General features: G+C 39.2%; 1 protein-coding gene across 4 annotated transcripts in view; it reads left to right on the top strand.

Annotated features, from left to right (window-relative positions):
- ank1b (ankyrin 1, erythrocytic b) overlaps positions 1 to 17422 on the top strand; it is a 72338-nt gene that overhangs the window by 46706 nt on the left and 8210 nt on the right. For 3 of the 4 annotated variants that reach the window (XM_056731121.1, XM_056731123.1, XM_056731120.1), the window contains exons 18-39: positions 164 to 361; positions 561 to 659; positions 1293 to 1391; positions 1488 to 1586; positions 2604 to 2696; positions 3199 to 3271; positions 3716 to 3736; positions 5538 to 5661; positions 5772 to 5835; positions 6171 to 6283; positions 6766 to 6990; positions 7470 to 7624; positions 7722 to 7933; positions 8390 to 8594; positions 8846 to 8942; positions 9326 to 9554; positions 9737 to 9865; positions 12347 to 12466; positions 13325 to 13409; positions 15073 to 15147; positions 15244 to 15375; positions 15498 to 15656. In XM_056731121.1, the coding sequence (XP_056587099.1) occupies positions 164 to 361; positions 561 to 659; positions 1293 to 1391; positions 1488 to 1586; positions 2604 to 2696; positions 3199 to 3271; positions 3716 to 3736; positions 5538 to 5661; positions 5772 to 5835; positions 6171 to 6283; positions 6766 to 6990; positions 7470 to 7624; positions 7722 to 7933; positions 8390 to 8594; positions 8846 to 8942; positions 9326 to 9554; positions 9737 to 9865; positions 12347 to 12466; positions 13325 to 13409; positions 15073 to 15147; positions 15244 to 15375; positions 15498 to 15656 (2806 nt within the window). The remainder of the gene's footprint in view (positions 1 to 163; positions 362 to 560; positions 660 to 1292; positions 1392 to 1487; positions 1587 to 2603; positions 2697 to 3198; positions 3272 to 3715; positions 3737 to 5537; positions 5662 to 5771; positions 5836 to 6170; positions 6284 to 6765; positions 6991 to 7469; positions 7625 to 7721; positions 7934 to 8389; positions 8595 to 8845; positions 8943 to 9325; positions 9555 to 9736; positions 9866 to 12346; positions 12467 to 13324; positions 13410 to 15072; positions 15148 to 15243; positions 15376 to 15497; positions 15657 to 17422) is intronic. The other variant, XM_056731122.1, reaches the window with a different exon arrangement.

Genomic DNA, 17422 nt, shown 5'->3' with positions numbered 1-17422 from the left:
TGGAAGATTTCTTAAATCTTATAAATCTCAATTTATGATATGATTTACCTAACCCAGAGTTGCTCTTGTACAGTTGTCCTTAATAATAATAAGCGTATCTTTCCATGCCATGCATAAAAGTGACTGACGAATAGACAATTTAATCCTTTCTTCTTTATGACAGAACGGCTACACAGCCTTGCATATCGCAGCCAAGCAGAACCAACTGGAGGTGGCGAGCAGTCTGCTGCAGTACGGCGCTAATGCCAATTCAGAATCGCTACAGGGCATTACCCCACTTCACCTGGCATCACAGGAGGGACAACCTGACATGGTGGCATTGCTCATCTCCAAACAGGCCAACGTTAACCTTGGCAACAAGGTGATACACTCCTAAGGCTTAAAATAACTTTTCATAGCTTATTTAGTTTAGGACAGAGATGGAGAATTTGAGGAACTTTGACTGATTGAAAGTATCTAACAAGAGAAATAAAAACAGATATTTGATGTATGAAGATAAACTCTGTGAGAGCAGTTTTATTGGGACTGTAATTGTGTAATCCCCTTGTGTGTGTGTTCAGAGCGGGTTGACACCTCTGCACCTGGTTGCTCAGGAGGGGCATGTGGGCATTTCAGACATGCTGGTGAAACAAGGTGCCTCAGTCTATGCAGCCTCAAGGGTAAGAGCACACATATACTGTCCTAGAATTTATACCCATTACACTTCAGAAAGAACGACTTTAAAAGTGACAAATTCTGCACTTTATAAAGAGTGTGTAGTAATCTAGTAGAAATCTCAAAGCTATGGTGTTGTGCTAGGTTGCCAGGGTGTTGCTATGCAGGTCTGAGCCATATTACAAGAGCTGAAGAACTGCATAGGTGCAAGTTCTTTGACCCTTCTGTGGTGTTTAGGGGCTGTGGGAATAATTCTTATATAAACATGTTTTAGGTCTCCTCTTTCTTATTTTATAGTATGCCAAGCAAAAATTGTAAGTCTGATCACTCATTAAAGTAATTGCATACGTCTCCTCAACAGGCTTTTTTAAATAAGGCCGTAACCCTGTAAGAAATAGCGAAAGTGATGCCTAGCTTAGCTTCCACTACTAATTAGGGTGTATCATGAGATGTAACCTTTTATAATCCATTTTTTCCTCCTAAACTGTTTTTTGTCTGGTTTTATGCTCTGTATATACTGCTATACTGTAATATTAGCCTTCGTTGACCTGTCAGCACTGGAAAGCTCCAGGGAGTGATAGCGGTGTAGTTGTTTCTCTGTTCACACTATCCTTGTTCAATCTCTCTCTCTCTGTTAGATGGGATACACACCATTACATGTGGCGTGTCACTATGGCAACATAAAGATGGTGAAGTTCTTACTCCAACAGGAAGCCCATGTTAACAGCAAGACCAGGGTAAGTCCATAACGTTGTGAAATTTTTAGGGTTTACACTTTTTGGTTGTGCGGCTAAACAAAAATATTGGTCTTTTCCCGTCTTGCTTTTTTTTAGATGGGATACACTCCTTTACATCAAGCAGCTCAACAAGGTCATACAGACATTGTCACTCTGCTTCTGAAACATGGAGCTCAGCCCAATGAGATTACCACTGTGAGTACCACCCATCATTGGAAATATCTTTTGTGCCAAAACCTTGTTCATGTTACTTGAAGTGTGTGTGATATGTGCTGTCATGCTTACAGTCTTCTGCAATAAACATAAGCTGCTGTTTAAGAATGATCCTGCTGATATAAGCGGCAGGGCTGCTAAACAGAGAACAGCGAGTACAGAGTATCTAGACACTGTTGAAAAGTTTCAATGTCATTTGCATTTAATAATAAAATAACAGATAAAGCAAACAAATTACAATCAACTCTTTTCATATGTTTTTTTAAATTACTTTCAACCGGCTTTCCTCAAGGTCAGCAAAATAACCATGCGTCTATTAAATTTCAATAACTAGTCATATTACACGTTTTAATAACAAGATATTATTTTCTTCTTTTCTGGTATTTTTACCATTTTAATGTGCTTTCTCTCTTTAAATGAATGCATTAAGATAATAATGCTAATTGTTCAAATGTCTCATAGTCTAACATTTTTTGCTACATTTTCTTTATATAACGTACTGATGTGAGTACACGTCTTCCATTTCATGTCAGTTTTAAAGTTGATTTGTCAGGTTATTAATTTTGTTTTTGTCATCAACTCAGTCATCTTTCTACATAGAAACGAATTACACTCTCATAACCATTAGTTAACAGTTAGTTATACTAATGTACATGACAATTATTCAATTATTAATATTAAGACCACTATTCATAGAAAATTAAATTTACAGACTTAGACAAGTCAAAGTTCAGTCAAAGTTCATTGTGTTGGGAAAATTGCAATAATGCCACATGTTTTATATATTTAAAAACCTGCTTTGCAACAATGCAAAGTTGTGAAACGTAATATAGAAATTAAACTTAAATTAAATGTAATATATTTTGTTACGTAATGTAAATATACACCTCAAGGGATGGGGCCAGTGCATGTTGTGGTTTTTGGTCGACAGGATGAGTTGCTGGTCTAGCAGGGATAGATTTGAGATTTGTTGATTTGACTGTTTGTTATCCGTAACAGAATGGGACGTCGCCCTTGGGTATCGCAAAACGGCTAGGCTACATCTCTGTCATTGATGTGCTCAAAATGGTGACCGAGGAATCTGTATCTATGGTGAGAGCCGTATTCATGAATTGTATCTACCTTTGTGATATCAATCTTCAAAGCTTTCCTACAAAAGCAGGTTGATTTATGGCTATTATTTCATCACCACATATCTTTGGGCTTTTATTGGTCCTTTTTTATTTTTCTGATATTCCTTCTTCCTCATTGTTAATTCTATACTGATTTGGAGAAAGTCTTTTCTGTTGGCGTTCTCATTTTTTCTATAGTCACTAGGACTGCTGGCCAAATAATGTGTTTAAAAATATACATTTCACACTTTACATAACCAAATTTGGACACTGCTGAGATGTCTTGCAAAATATCAAATAAATATAATATAAGTTGTGAATTTAAAGCAATGTAACGCTTTCCAAAACATGTGTTCCATCAGAATCCACAGATAATTTTGAATGGCCATCAATGAAGCTATTTTCAAACAGTGTTGTTATTGCATCTGCATGCTAACCATCCTTGTTTTGTCCGTACTGTATATTCCCTCTTCATCCCTCAGATCACCACCGAGAAGCATCGCATGAGTTTCCCAGAGACAGTTGATGAAATACTGGATGTGTCAGAAGATGAAGGTACGTATGACTGCCTCAGAGTGGCTTTACCCTCCAGGATTATACTGCAGTAGATGTCATATTAAAAGCTGTCATCCTCAGCTGCTGTGACAGGGTCTCAGAGGCCTGAGGATGTTGCTAGACTCTCAATTAAAAACATGGGCCAGTAAGCAGATGGCTGGTGGGTCATATCCCAAAAGTGGCAGTTTAAAGTGAAAGTGTAGTTGTCACATTCGTACTTTGGTTCTGACTACTTCAAAGGCTGCACAATGTGATTTACACAAGTAGAAACACTTCTGGTTCAATAAATCAATGAATCGTAGCCCTACACTCTTTTGACTCCTATTTAGAGAACTTCATGTCTATTGTTTTGGTAAAAGACATCAAATCAAGTATTCCGTGATACTGGTCTGCTGTGATGGTTAGATCTCCAGCCTGAAATGTTCCTCTTCTTTCCTGCTGTAGGAGTTGCTCAGCTAACATTAGGTAGGAGCGTCTTCATCTCTGTGGCTTGGTTGTTAGATTTTCAGTGGTTTGTGAAATGTGTGCATCCATTTCAAGCACTCTCATTTTGTCTTTGACCCTCGAGTCTCTGTAACGTCTCTCTGTTCTAACCTATCGCTTCGTGTTACTACGGCAACGCCTCCTCATCATTTTGTGGTCATGACGTTCTTTTATTTCCAGTAGTGTGTCTGTGGATCCATCACTGACAGGACTGCATCTGAAATAACTTTGTGTTTTCAATGCATTTTTTGTGTAAAGGGTGTTTCTTCAACTTTGGGCACTTTTGGCCATGTGGACCATTTTAAATAAAGCCTCATTTCACATTTACATTACTAGTGTCCAGTTGTAAACATATACAAATTTTTTCAATATGTCATTTCCACCAGTGTATTTCCATTACACGTCAAGTTTTATTTTCGAGTTTAATTACATACTGTGATGGAAGTGATGCTGATTTTTTCTTCGTTTTTGGCCTATACTGTAGCTTTTTTGTATTAAAATGTACAGAAATGTACTTCTTAATTGAAAACACAGTACAAATAAAAACTAAAAGGTTTATTAGATTAAAAGTCTGGATCTCGGACAAGGATAAAAAATCTTTTCCCAACACTTTACATTAAATTGTAATTGTTTGCATTGGATTGTTTGCAACTACATGAATTAAAATCAACTAACAACGTACTGTACTACATTCATTAATCCTAATGTTAACTTTAAATTGTATCTTATCAACAATATTAACAGATGTTTTTGTTATATAAAATTGTTAATAGAGCAATTGAAGTGACTTATACTTTACTTTGATACTTTACGGTTGTGCTTTTATTTTCATTGCCCAACTTTAAACCTAAATCAAAATTCAGTTTCTAAAAAAACATAGCGATCAGCCGACTTCAAATAACCTTGGCTTTTGTTACATACAAGGCATGAACAAGGTTTTGGAAAGGGCTTGAACTTTGATGCCAGCTTGGACGTGGCATCGAAATGTAAAATCTCACATTTCACCACGTGTTGGGTTTTCCGAGAGCACATCACATTTAATTATGAAATGAAATATATAATTTAAAAATAAATGTAAAACAAAGTATATTGCTCGTTGTTAGTTCTTCACTGTAAAGTGTTACCTTTTTTACTTGAGTAGCAACAAATAATAATAATAAACAGAATTTTATTAGAAATATTTATTGATGTTTTTAAGATGTTTTTCTATATCTAAATAACTTAAATTTGACCTTATACAAATATTTAAAAAATTGAAATAGAAATCCGTCCCTGGACATAAAGGTCCAAATTTGAAGACACACCCCTAAATGAGGTTTTCTCTTTATTCAAACACTTTGGGAGTCACACTGGGAGTGGATAATTGTCCTAATTGACTAATGATGATTATTTGACTCAGCAGAGGGCTCCAAAATGAACTGACACAGTGGCTGTTTTACCCTTCTCTGAATACATGTGATTAAGCCCCTACGATAACACCCAACAATCTCTCCCATGCAGATTAAGTGTGATCTTCTCTGCACTGCCGGGCATGCCCACTTCAGTATCTGCACTACCATGCGATCTTATTGAGCGTCTTGATTTCTTCACATTTTCCATTGGCTCTGTGTGTATGACTTCATTGCTTGGTGACTGAGTGAAGGTTCTTCTTTGTGCCTGATTGAGAATGAGGTGGAATGTGAACGTTGAAGTAACTTCTGAGCTTTCCTTCCCTTCTTCTGATCCTCCGTTGTTCTGGAAGCCTCCTTTGTGGAGTCTCTGATAAATATTGTGCTGTATGTAGGTGATGAGCTTCTCGGGATGGACGGGGCTCGCTATCTGAAGCTGGATGATCTGAAAGACCAGGACGATGATTTTCTTTCCCCTAAGAAAACCTTGAGAGACTTTGAAGGTGGACTGGGCACAACGTAGGTCAAAAGTCAAGGAAATTATTCAACAAAAAAAAGGGATTTTCTTTAGCATTTTTTGGAGATGTTTATTATTCTGTTAGATTTACTCTCTCCTCTATTCTTCCCAGACCGTACTCACCTGCAATTCCCAGAATTCCATGCGTGTCACCTGAAACTGTCATGCTGGACCAGGTATTATTATTCTGAATATAATTATGTTTTATGTTGAAAAACACACATTAAACCAGCTTTCAAACTGGTGGATGGTTGATCATCCGGTGAGGCGAGGGTCAACTTGTTTAATGTAGCTTGAACATCTTGGCTATGATGTCAAGGGCTTTATTTACCTGGTTTGCCATGTTCCACAAACCATCTTTACTAAGCCAGTTTGACCTGTTTTTAAAGCAGACTGAGTTTGCACTTTTCTCTCTTTCGCGTATTTCTTGTTCATAAAGCCGTCTGTACTTTTTTGTGTTTGTGTGTGTCTTTGTGCGTTTGTGATCTGTGCTACTCGCGTGTGTCTGCAGCACACCCCTGTCCCTTTGCCAAAGGAGTATGATGAGGATTCTCTTATCCCCAGTAGTCCAGCCACAGAGACCTCAGACAACGTTAGCCCAGTGGCCAGCCCCATCCACACTGGGTCAGTGCAGTCACTACACATCCAAACAAACAGATCCCGATAGCACACATGCTGAAGTATTCACCCTCTATGCCCTTACTGATGGCTCTTCACCTGTGTTATCTACGTATTTATCTGTTGTTCATAAATGCTTACTTTTATACATGTCTCCACTGTCATAAGTGTCTAAATTTGATTTTTATTTAGCAATAATAATTCAGGTATTTTTAAAGGTGTGTGAAGTTTTTAGATTTGAAATGGGCTTGCCCTGAATTATGAAGCTATTTAGTATAATAACTATAAGTAGGCCTAATTTCACTATTGGTGTTACCATGGAGAAAAACAGGTAAATTCAAATAAAAAAAATATTGTACATGCCCAAAAACCATCAGATTCTATATTTATATTGAAATATGTGTCAAGACACACAGAGAATACTGTATACTGTATTTGTAGACACTTTCTGTATAAACACACACTGTAAAGTGGTGGTTGTTTCACAGGTTTCTGGTTAGCTTCATGGTGGATGCAAGAGGCGGGTCTATGCGTGGCAGCAGACATAATGGTTTGCGTGTCATCATCCCTCCACGCACCTGTGCCGCCCCCACACGCATCACCTGCCGTCTGGTCAAACCACAGAAACTAACCACCCCACCCCCTCTGGTGGAGGGAGAGGGGCTCGCATCACGTATTATCTCACTGGGGCCTTCCAGTATGCAGTTCCTGGGGTAAGAGCTAGTGTGTGCGTTTACACAATAGAGATGGGAAGAATTTTGTTTTTTAAAATGTCTTGAATATCCTAACTTAATTATGGCCCTGCCTGCGGAAGAGTGTAACATGGTTTCCAAACGTTTCTGAATTTGCGGGTCTCCATCAGCTTAGATGACAAATTATCTCGTATTGCGCTGCCCACAGGGAGGCTTATACAGCGACATTATTTACCAACACTGGAAACAGACAAATGTTGCTTTTCAACCACATGGGGGGCTCGTGAGCAAAATATTAAGTGTTGCTTTAAACTAATCCCTGTCCGGGGTAACCACCCCTAAATGTTTTTTTACTAAATTTGAGGGATATGATTCTTGTATACTCAGCACCTAGTTGTCAGAAAAAAACTGTATAGAATAGTTTGCATTAATGTTGATTAAATTCCATTAACATTTCATTCATTTAGCCCGTTTTTATAACTTCCGATCATCTTCCCCAGGCCTGTGATAGTGGAGATTCCTCACTTTGCATCCCTGAGTCGGGGAGATCGGGAACTGGTGGTTCTGCGAAGTGAGAACGGCTCGGTATGGAAAGAGCATCGTAATCGCTACGGCGATGAGGTGCTGGAGACCATCCTTAACGGCATGGATGAAGGTATGGTTTACTTAATTCACAAGCTTTTAAATGTTTTTCAAATGTCTTTTTTTCAAATAAGCATTATTATTGACTTTTTATTTTCTGACTTCATCAGATCTGGAAAGTCAAGAGGAGCTAGAAAAGAAGAGAATCCGGCGCATAATCTCAACAGACTTCCCGCTGTACTTTGCTGTGGTGTCACGTATCCAGCAGGAGAGCGATCTCATTGGCCCAGAGGGCGGTCAGCTGACAAGTAAACTGGTGCCCCAGGTCCAGTCTATTTTCCCTGAGACAGCGGTAACCAAAAGGGTCCGACTCGGCCTGCAGGTGAGATAGAAAAAGATTCGGATGACAACATCGGAAAAATTCATAAATGCAAATGATTAAAACCACAAGCATTATGCTTATTCATGTAACTAATTTTGGGTACAAATATAAAAAATAGTAAAAAGATGATTTTTTTAAGCATTAAATCAGAAATTACCCATTCTTATGTTATTATATATTTTATTTGCTTGGTTGGGGCTAAAGCCAGGTCTCCTTGCACACTAAATAAAACAACTTGAGCAGAAAATCAGATCTTGTGCAACATTCTCCTTGAGTGTAAAATAAATATTTTAATATAATTATAGCTGTGTAAAAAATTGTCAAGTTGACAATGTTTCATATGGATATAATTAAAATATACAAAGTAAAATAATCATAAAAATTTAGTGTGTTTAAAATATTGTCACATTAAAAACTGAATATTTTTTATTCTACTTTCATCTCTTCTTTGCACAGGCTCAGCCAATCCCTGATGAGCTGCTGACTCGGCAGTTAGGAAACCAGGCCACGTTCAGTCCCGTCGTGACAGTAGAGCCTCGTCGACGTAAATTCCACCGACCGATTGGGCTCCGCATCCCTTTACCTCCATCCTGGAGGGAGAGCCCACGTGACGCTGGCGAGGGGGACACTACCAGTCTCCGCCTCCTCTGCAGTGTTATTGGTACAAATATCACCTTGTGGTCAATATCAAAAATGATATGCTTGTTTTAAGAAAGAAAGATGAACACCAGTCTTTTTCAGCCTCAGCCAGATTTGATGTAGCTGTCCTGCCAAACTGCTTGGAAAAGGCTGAAACAGACTGGTGTCCTGCCTGGAGAGGGACACAGAGATAAAGATAGACTCTGCAAGTTATTCCAGATGGTGTTGCTTGAAAAAAAACGGATTTTATAAAAAGCTGTAAACCTTCTGCAGGTGGCACCGCCCCCGCTCAGTGGGAGGACATCACTGGTACCACCAAGCTTATGTATTCTCACAACTGTGCCAACTTCACCACTAACGTGTCCGCAAGGTGAGCGCAAACGGACACAAAAACTGGGACGATCACAGAGGGCTCAATTCATCAAACAGCGCATGGTTCCCTTTTAATTACGTTTATCTTGTTTGCTATTTCCCTAAAATCTAAGAAACAAAATGTGCTGAATTAGCGTTGTGAATATTTATATAAAGTCATTATAATTTGCCATTCAAACACCTCCTTCTATGCAAATTAGGCTCCGTATTCATGAAACTCAGAGCTGTTTGCACAACAAAACTGATTTTATAAAGATCTTCACAAGCATTATCTAAAGATCACGGCAGCAGTATTTCATCAGATAATTTATAGTAACATTGTCCCCCATGACCCTCTTTTGTTCTCTTTCGTACGCTTGTCTATCGTCTTCTTCGCTGCAGGTTTTGGCTGGCGGACTGTCCACGAACGGCGGAGGCCGTGACCTTCGCCAACCTGCTGTACCGTGAGCTGATGTCAGTGCCGTACATGGCCAAATTTGTGGTGTTCGCTAAGATGAATGATGTCAGAGAGGGTCGCCTCCGCTGCTACTGCATGACGGACGACAAAATAGACAAAACCCTAGAGCTGCACGAGAACTTCTCAGAGGTGGCTCGCAGCAGGGACATTGAGGTAAAATTTCTATACAATTTTTGAGAGATCAACGCAAAAAACGCAATTGCAAAAGGCAAGTAAATAATTAAATGCCTCCAGTATAGTATAGATGCATATGTGTGCACAATAGTCGTGACTCACTGCATTAACAATCTCTGACTCATTCTGACTCACTGTTCACCTTCTGTTTCCTCCCACAGGTGATGGAGGGGATGCCGCTGCACTTAGAATGTTCAGGAAACTTGGTGCCAGTGAGGAAAGCCACCCAGCAGCCGCGGAGTTTCAGTTTCCAGGCCTTCAGAGACAACCGGCTACCTGTCTCTGTAAAGGTGAGCCTATCTGTCTTTCATTAAACTATACCTCTCTGTGTGTGTGAGTGTGACTAAACGTTTACCCAGAAGTTCACAGTATCCTTTCCTGTTCCGATGCCTTGTCTTTTCAGTCAAGCCATACATCTGTTTATGTGTATGTGTGTGTTTGCATTTATAATCAATTTGTCTGATCATCCTGTCACCTTTTGTCCTTTCAAATGTCTTAAACCACTAAGGCTGCACAAGAAATTGAAATAAAATTATTAAATTCCTGTAGTTATTATTAAATAATATACCACAGAGCTGTGGAATGCTTCATTCTGGTTGGCTGCCGAACGTATTACGGTTGTGCATTATTTCTCAGTCAAATGCACATGAAGTAGCTCCAGATCTATCGACCGAATAACAGTTCGATATCACTGCGCCAAGTTTATCTGAATAAGGTTACTGTAGCCTACTGTCCACCACTGAATAAAGATCTAACAATAAATAAAAAAAGGCAGGTAATTTCCATTGACTGAGAAGAAATAACTATTAATACTTATGGAGAGCATGACAATTTCAACAACAACACTAGGTGGCAGCGCTGTGCTGGACTGATGAGACGAAAAAGTGTAAATCAAAGGTAACGGCAATCCAAATGACATGACACAATCAGCAGGTTAAAGATATTACTAAGATACAAGAAAATAACAAAAAACAGCAGTTTTATTTGTTTAATGATTGGCTTAACGCCAAAATTACGTCTGTGGAAGAGATAAATGGCCTTTGAACACACAGCAGTAAGCTTTCTAAGGCACTGTGAGAACCACGTCATGTTATTTCTCCAAATGCTTTTCTGATATGACCAGGCTGTTGAATACGGCGAAAACAAATATTGATACTTGGCTTTTCTGTCTAAATGAAGCAAACGCATGTGCTTATGCACTGTGCTGTCTGTCTTCCTCTCGCCTGCTCTCTGATATATGCATCGGCCTACAGGCTCAAGCAGCGTCTAGACATGAGACGCGTAAGAAATTAGTCCTATTAAATTAGCGTCCTATTAGAAATGAGCGCATTCCAGGATAAATACCTTAAAAATGTCTTGACAACAAACATTAGAACAACGTGGTAACCGCGGTATAAGCGGAATAATGGACTCCGGTCCGTTGAATCCTTAGAAAATAATGCACACCCAACCTTGTGTGCATTATTTTCTAAGAATTCAACGGCCCGTCATCAATTATTCCTTAAGTATTTTATTTGCATACGCCGCTCGCTTCAAAGTTAAGCAAAAAGTGAAAGTTAAATACACTAGCTTTACTCCAAGAACTTGTGAGACTGATGGTAAAGTATATATGAATAGTTTATATTCATAACTGGACTGGGTTCCAAGATTCATCTTCATCCTTGCGAACACCACACATTTGTCCATGTACGGAACTGACATTAGCTAACGGTACAGCAGGTTGGGGAAGGTCTCCACGGTTCGTGGACAGTCCGCAAGCCCCAATAATGGTTTGAGTTAAAGGGATACTCCCCCAAAAATTGCTCAGCTTCAGTTGCCAACATTCCTCTGAATATCTTTCTTTGTGTTCAACCGAACAAGAAATGTGTACAGGTTTGTACCGACTTGAGGGTGAGTATGGCAGAATTTTCATTTTCGGGTGGAGTATCCCTTTCATATTCATGAACAATGCGAATTCAACGAGAACTAGCTTCTGTTTCACTAGGTTGTGGGTCAATGTAGTGTGTTTTTAAGAGCTCAGTGTTATTATGTGCGTTCTATCTTAACCATTTAAACAGCTCCCATATAAGATGTTCAGTATTTAAACAAATCACAAATCGCAAAATTTGTCAAAAAAATCACAGTATGATTTTTTTGACCAAATCTTGCAGCACTAGCCTTCGATGTACCTAATCATTTCCAGTCCAAACATTTTCCCACCCTGTGCTGTCCGTCTCTCTTCACTTGTGTCTCTTTTTAAGTTTTTAGTCTTCATACTTTGTGTGTGTCACTGTGGCTTACACTTTGCATCTCAGTCTGTGATGGGTCAGCATCAGATGAGCTGCTCTGTTTTGTAGCGATTCACCTCGTAATCTTGTATTAGTGTTGTGAGCATGCCCTTAACTCTTTCACCTTCTAGCCTGCCCGCCTGCCTGTCTGTATGTCTGTCTCACTGTCTCTCTCTCTCTTCCTCACGGTCACTCTCTTACCGTCTTATCTCACAGACGTCCAGGTAAAAGCGAAGGTAAATCTCTCTCTGTCTCTAGCCTGCCTATGGACTGCCTCCATCCCCTCCCCCATCTCCCGCCTACCTGTATGAGTCGCGTCCGGGCAGCTGCTCTGTCTAATGCTCTTTAATCTTTGTTTTTCTCTGCTTCTGTCTCTCTCTCTTCATTCATCTTCCCCTTTTGTTCTTATGTCACCCTTCATCTCCCATTTCTTTTATCCTCCAATCCTGGTCTTCTCCGTCCATCTGTTGCCCCCGGGCCTCTCCATCTCCTCCTGCTCATCAGGTACGAGATGGCAACAAAGAAGCCACCGGGTTCCTGTCCTTCCTGCGCAAGTCCACCAAATATGAGGAGACGCAGCACGTGCTGTGCAACCTCAACATCACCATGCCGCCTTGTATAAAGGTGAAGAGGCCGTTCATTAGTTCTTTAAACCACGGTTTAGCTCGGTCCACACGGGATTAGTTTTCTCACAGGAGGTCGTGCTTTATGGTTTCGTGCTTTATGGTTTTAAGCCTGTCTGAGTCAAACACGATTATGTTAGTCTCGTACAATTTATCAAAATTATAGAGCTCATTGTTTGTTGGTTTTTAGCTCTCCTCTGAGAAATCTGTTCCCGGCTGGAAAGGATTGTTTGTTAATTACTGATGTAATTTTCACCTGGTATCACCTTATTTATTTAGTTTTGGTGCACCTTCAGGATGGATTTATTAAAATTGTATTTGGTGGTATTACCATCGTATATAAAAAGAATATTACATTATTAAAATTAAATAGATCTTATCTGGTGACTCTCACGAGATCTTGGTGTCCAAGACCTTGATTGATGATCAAGAATAGTTTTTTACTTGCATCAACAAAAACGTCTTACCTGTTTAAAGCATTAATGAAACAACATTAAAAAAGAATCAAAATAAAACCTTAAAAATGTTACTAAGACTTCAACATTTTTTTATTTTTTGCGACAGAAAAGAAGCAATGATGCCTAAGCATGTTTTTATTCATTATACATACACAATACATAAGTAGACATTACTGAAGTATATTTCTATGGAAAATATAAAATAATGTGGAAAACTGTACCTTCCACAGTAAAGAGATTTTCAGCAGAAAATGCAATAAAATAATTCATTCATATTATATTTTTTAACCGTTACTGCCATGATGTTAGAATGGTTTCCTGAAAATGACCCAATCGCCTGTGAATATTTTTTTCTGACTCTTATGCCAGTTCTTTGTGTGTATTTTTTTTTATTCTTTAAGGTGGTGGGCAGTGACGAGAGACGGAGAACGTTGACCCCTCTTGCCCTTAGAGAGAGATACAGCGCCCTAAATGAGTCGGGCCTAGGTAAGACATATTGCTGTCGCTTCAGCAGAAGAGAAGGGGGGCTTCTGAATGCTGTGCCCATATCCTTGCTTCTTTACCTGCCCATTTGTTCATGCATGGCTCTGATTGGATGCTAAGCACTGACTTCCTTCAGGGTGGTGGTGGGATTGCGCTCAGAGGGTCTATCTCTCACCCAGGCAGTTCTGAGAGGTCGAGCGAATGAGCAGAAATATAGCGCATGGTGCTGGATTGATTCCAGCTGTAATACTCTTAGCATGGCAAGCTCCAGCTTTTGAGAATGAGATTTAGTAAGGGAAAGACTGCAAAATGTTGCTTGTTTAGAGGTGCGGTAGAGGCGTAGTAGAAAGGGTCTGGGAGGTTTGAAGTGTCTTAAATGTCTAAGACACGTCACCATCGTCAGTGTTCTCGAAGGGGATGATGCCAACTAATGTATGTAGAGGGCAGATTTTGACCAGCTTTAGGTAAGTGTTGACCAGCATTATGGTTTCGGTCGGTTTGGTTGGTTATTACTTTAATCAAGTTTACTGGGAATTTTGAAGTGGATTGATGTATTGATCTACTATTACTGTTGCAGTATAGAGGCTGTATTTCATTACAAAGCCATGATAGAGGCCATTCAGGCGGTTTCCATTAGGATTCCTGTAATTCACTTTAGCCACTGCTAATGTGATATACATCACACAAAAAACATAATCTAATTTAGACCTAAAAATTAACAGCAGGAAATGTTATATACAAAATCATGTTTTAACACAAATTAAATAAGTAATATTTAAGATTCAACACAATTTATAGTTCACTAATCAAAGAGGCAAATGTGTGATGTTGACCAGATTTAAACTCCTTTGAACAAGAGTAATGGCTGGAATACACTACAAGACCTTAAACTAGACATCATACACTTGCAGAAGTTTTGAAAGTTTCAGATAGAAAAACACTAACTGATCAAATCCAACAAGTCCAGACTGAAAATCTGAGCAAAAATCTTGTGGTGTATTTTAGCCTTAAGACGCACACAAGATGATGCTGATAACAAGAGTCATCAGGTTTTGAAAATGCTAAAGCAATAGCATCTTTTCTGTTATTTTGACAATGTTAATATCAATTTCAGAATTTCCTGTTTATTTTTTCAGACCTCAAAAACTGCAAAAAAAACAAGTTCATATTCACCTGTAAGCAGTACAACAGTAATATTTGTAATGTATTCATTTAGGAAAAGTTAAAAAAAAATGTATTATGCAATAACGTCTTATCATACTGTTAGTCTTTCACATTGCTGTTGGATCACTTTATGTCACTCCTGACTCCGAGGTTTGCTTTTGTTGAAATTGAACAGACACTGGACTGAAATGAACACAGTACATCTAGAAATGCTGATTTAATAAACATTTGGATAGGTCTCTTAATTTTTTTCCCGCGGCTTTATATTGTGTATACGTTTTAAAGGAATAGTTTACCCAAAGAGGAAATGTATACTGTAATTTACCATCATACCATCCTAGATGTACGTCTCTTGGTCTCCCAGTATGGAGCTTTAACTGTGTCACCTTGAAACAATACCAAACAGAATTTAAGTAAAAAAAGTATTTAAGTTTACTGGTTGAAGTGTGTTTCTCTTCTGAAGCCTCTGTGGAAACTGTGATATCATTTCTCTTTGATCCAGCCACTGTGAATGTCATAGAGAAAACTGAGATGAAGATCTCACTAATATCCGAACAGCTGGGACTGAGCTGGACAGGTAACAATCTGATTTTATGATCTCTTTCCCTCATGGTAATAATCCGTTCCCCTAAACTCACGTGCTATTGGTTCTTTCATCTGTTTGTGTTTGTAGAGCTTGCGAGGGAGCTGCAGTTTGGTGTGGACGACATTAATCGGATCAGAGTGGAGAATCCCAACTCCCTACTGGACCAAAGTTCAGCTCTCCTCCACCTGTGGGTTAGCCGAGAGGACAAGAAAGCCAAGTGTGAGGATCTCGAATTAATATTTTGTACAATCATTTACAGGATATACTTTACATAATGGCGAATCATTGTGTTAAAAGAACAGATTGTTGTGAAGCAAACTCCATTAACACTTGTTTTTCAGTGGAGAATCTGTATGGAGCTTTGAAGAACATTGACCGGTCAGATATTGTGAAGTCTCTGGAGGATCAGGCTCCACAGGCGACTCTCGAGGAGGCGGTGGAAGGAGCCTGCAGATTGGCTGATCGTGACTCCGCCATGCTTTCTCCAAGTGTGATCAACGGTAAGAACGTACCGCAACTTGCAATGATCTTCTAATCCTTTGGAAATTGCCGAATTGACAAGAAACCCAAAGCTTAGATGTTTGTAATTGCATGGGTTGGCCACTAATTGCATATTAGCTTTAGGCTTCCCAGTAATCCATAGCATGAAATTTGGGATGAAAGAACATTTCAGAAAGGACTTGTTGAAACTGAATTTTTTGCACTGATTTTGCTATTTTCATCACTGATGAATCAGGCATGTCATGGCAATGCCATCATTTCCGCCTTGATCATTCATTACCGAACTAAATTCTCAGTAGGGATAAACTGTCACCACATATGTCGGCATTATTCGACTTATTCGAGACATCAAGTGTCCTCAAATGCTGCATTTATTGATAGTCATGTTAAAGCGGTTAAAGTGCAAAGCGTAAAAACCAGCAGAAATGCTACCAAACGCAAACTCAGTGTTTATTTGGATACCGTGTGTGTTTTAAAATATGAAGAACAGAGAGCAGTATGCAGGCTCGTATGGATGATAACTTCTCTAGGGGCCTCCATACTTGTGTCCGCGATCGTCTCTCTCTCTCTTTCTCCGAACATGTCATCTGCAGCCCAGCCGCCCTGCTCTTCCTCTTCACAGCTCTCCTCTTCGACCTCTGACCTCATAATGACCTCCTCTGGGCCTCCTTTTCCTCTCATTCTAGTTTCTTTTGTTGCTAGTTCCCATTTCGTGTGGGAGCTGCACTGTGTCTGTATGCACGTGCATGTTGCTTGTGTTTTCTCAAAACTGTGTATCGTGAGCCTTCGAATAAAGCCTTTGTTTTTCTTGTTCTTTAACAGACTTGTGTGCATGGCATGCTTTTAACGTACAAAGTTTCTCCTTGTGTATATTTCACTAACTGTTTTCCTGAGTGATGGTTTAACTCCTCGAATAATAACCTGAGAAACTCTCCTCATCTTTGGTAACTGTTGATGTTGTGGTTCTACGTCCTGATGTTTTGTTGGCTACAGTTTACATAATGCTCTGGAAATGGATCTGTGACTCTTAGGTTGCAGAAGCATTTTTGGAACGTTATGTTTTAACTGAGATATTCCTGTTGGTGTTTGTATGCGTGTCACGCAATCATAGTGTGACACCCTTTTTAACGCAGGGCTCTGTAGTTGCTGATGTAATGGGCTGTATTTACAGGTGAAATAGTGTAGCCATTAGCGACACCTAGTGGCTAAAATCGAAATCTTATTAAAGATTATACATTTTGTGAGCAAATTTAATAATTTAATAATTTAATAAATAACGTAATGTACATGTAAATAAAAATCTGATTTAACATGTGAATGCAGCCCAAACCAGTGTGTTAACGTGAGCATAAGTTAAAGAAACATTTAGTCAATCCTACATAAGATAATCAGATCACAGTGTTGTGCGTGATATCATAATATTTTAGAGCCATAACTGTGTGCGTTATGTTGTGGTTTTGTGTGTGTTTTACATTTACTGTGGTTGCACGTGTAAGTGATTTGTATGTGTGTCTGGGTGTGTGTTTTCATTTTAGCTTTATCTATTTAAAAATCGAGTGTTGTGTTTGTGTGATTTTGTCAGAACATTTTTGCACATTGCGTCATGTTGTGTTGCTGTTGTATTTGAATTAGAGTGACGGTAGATGTATTGTACCTCACGGTGTGCAGTGTGTGTCTGATGCACGTGTGTGTTCTCATTACTGGGGGCACAGTGAAGGTCTTCATTTATCATTTTCATCATGAACTTCTTCTCAGCATTTCTTCA

This window comes from Triplophysa dalaica, chromosome 19 (genome assembly GCF_015846415.1).
Source record: "Triplophysa dalaica isolate WHDGS20190420 chromosome 19, ASM1584641v1, whole genome shotgun sequence".
Classification (NCBI taxonomy): domain Eukaryota; kingdom Metazoa; phylum Chordata; class Actinopteri; order Cypriniformes; family Nemacheilidae; genus Triplophysa; species Triplophysa dalaica.
This window is presented reverse-complemented; position numbering and strand designations above follow the sequence as displayed.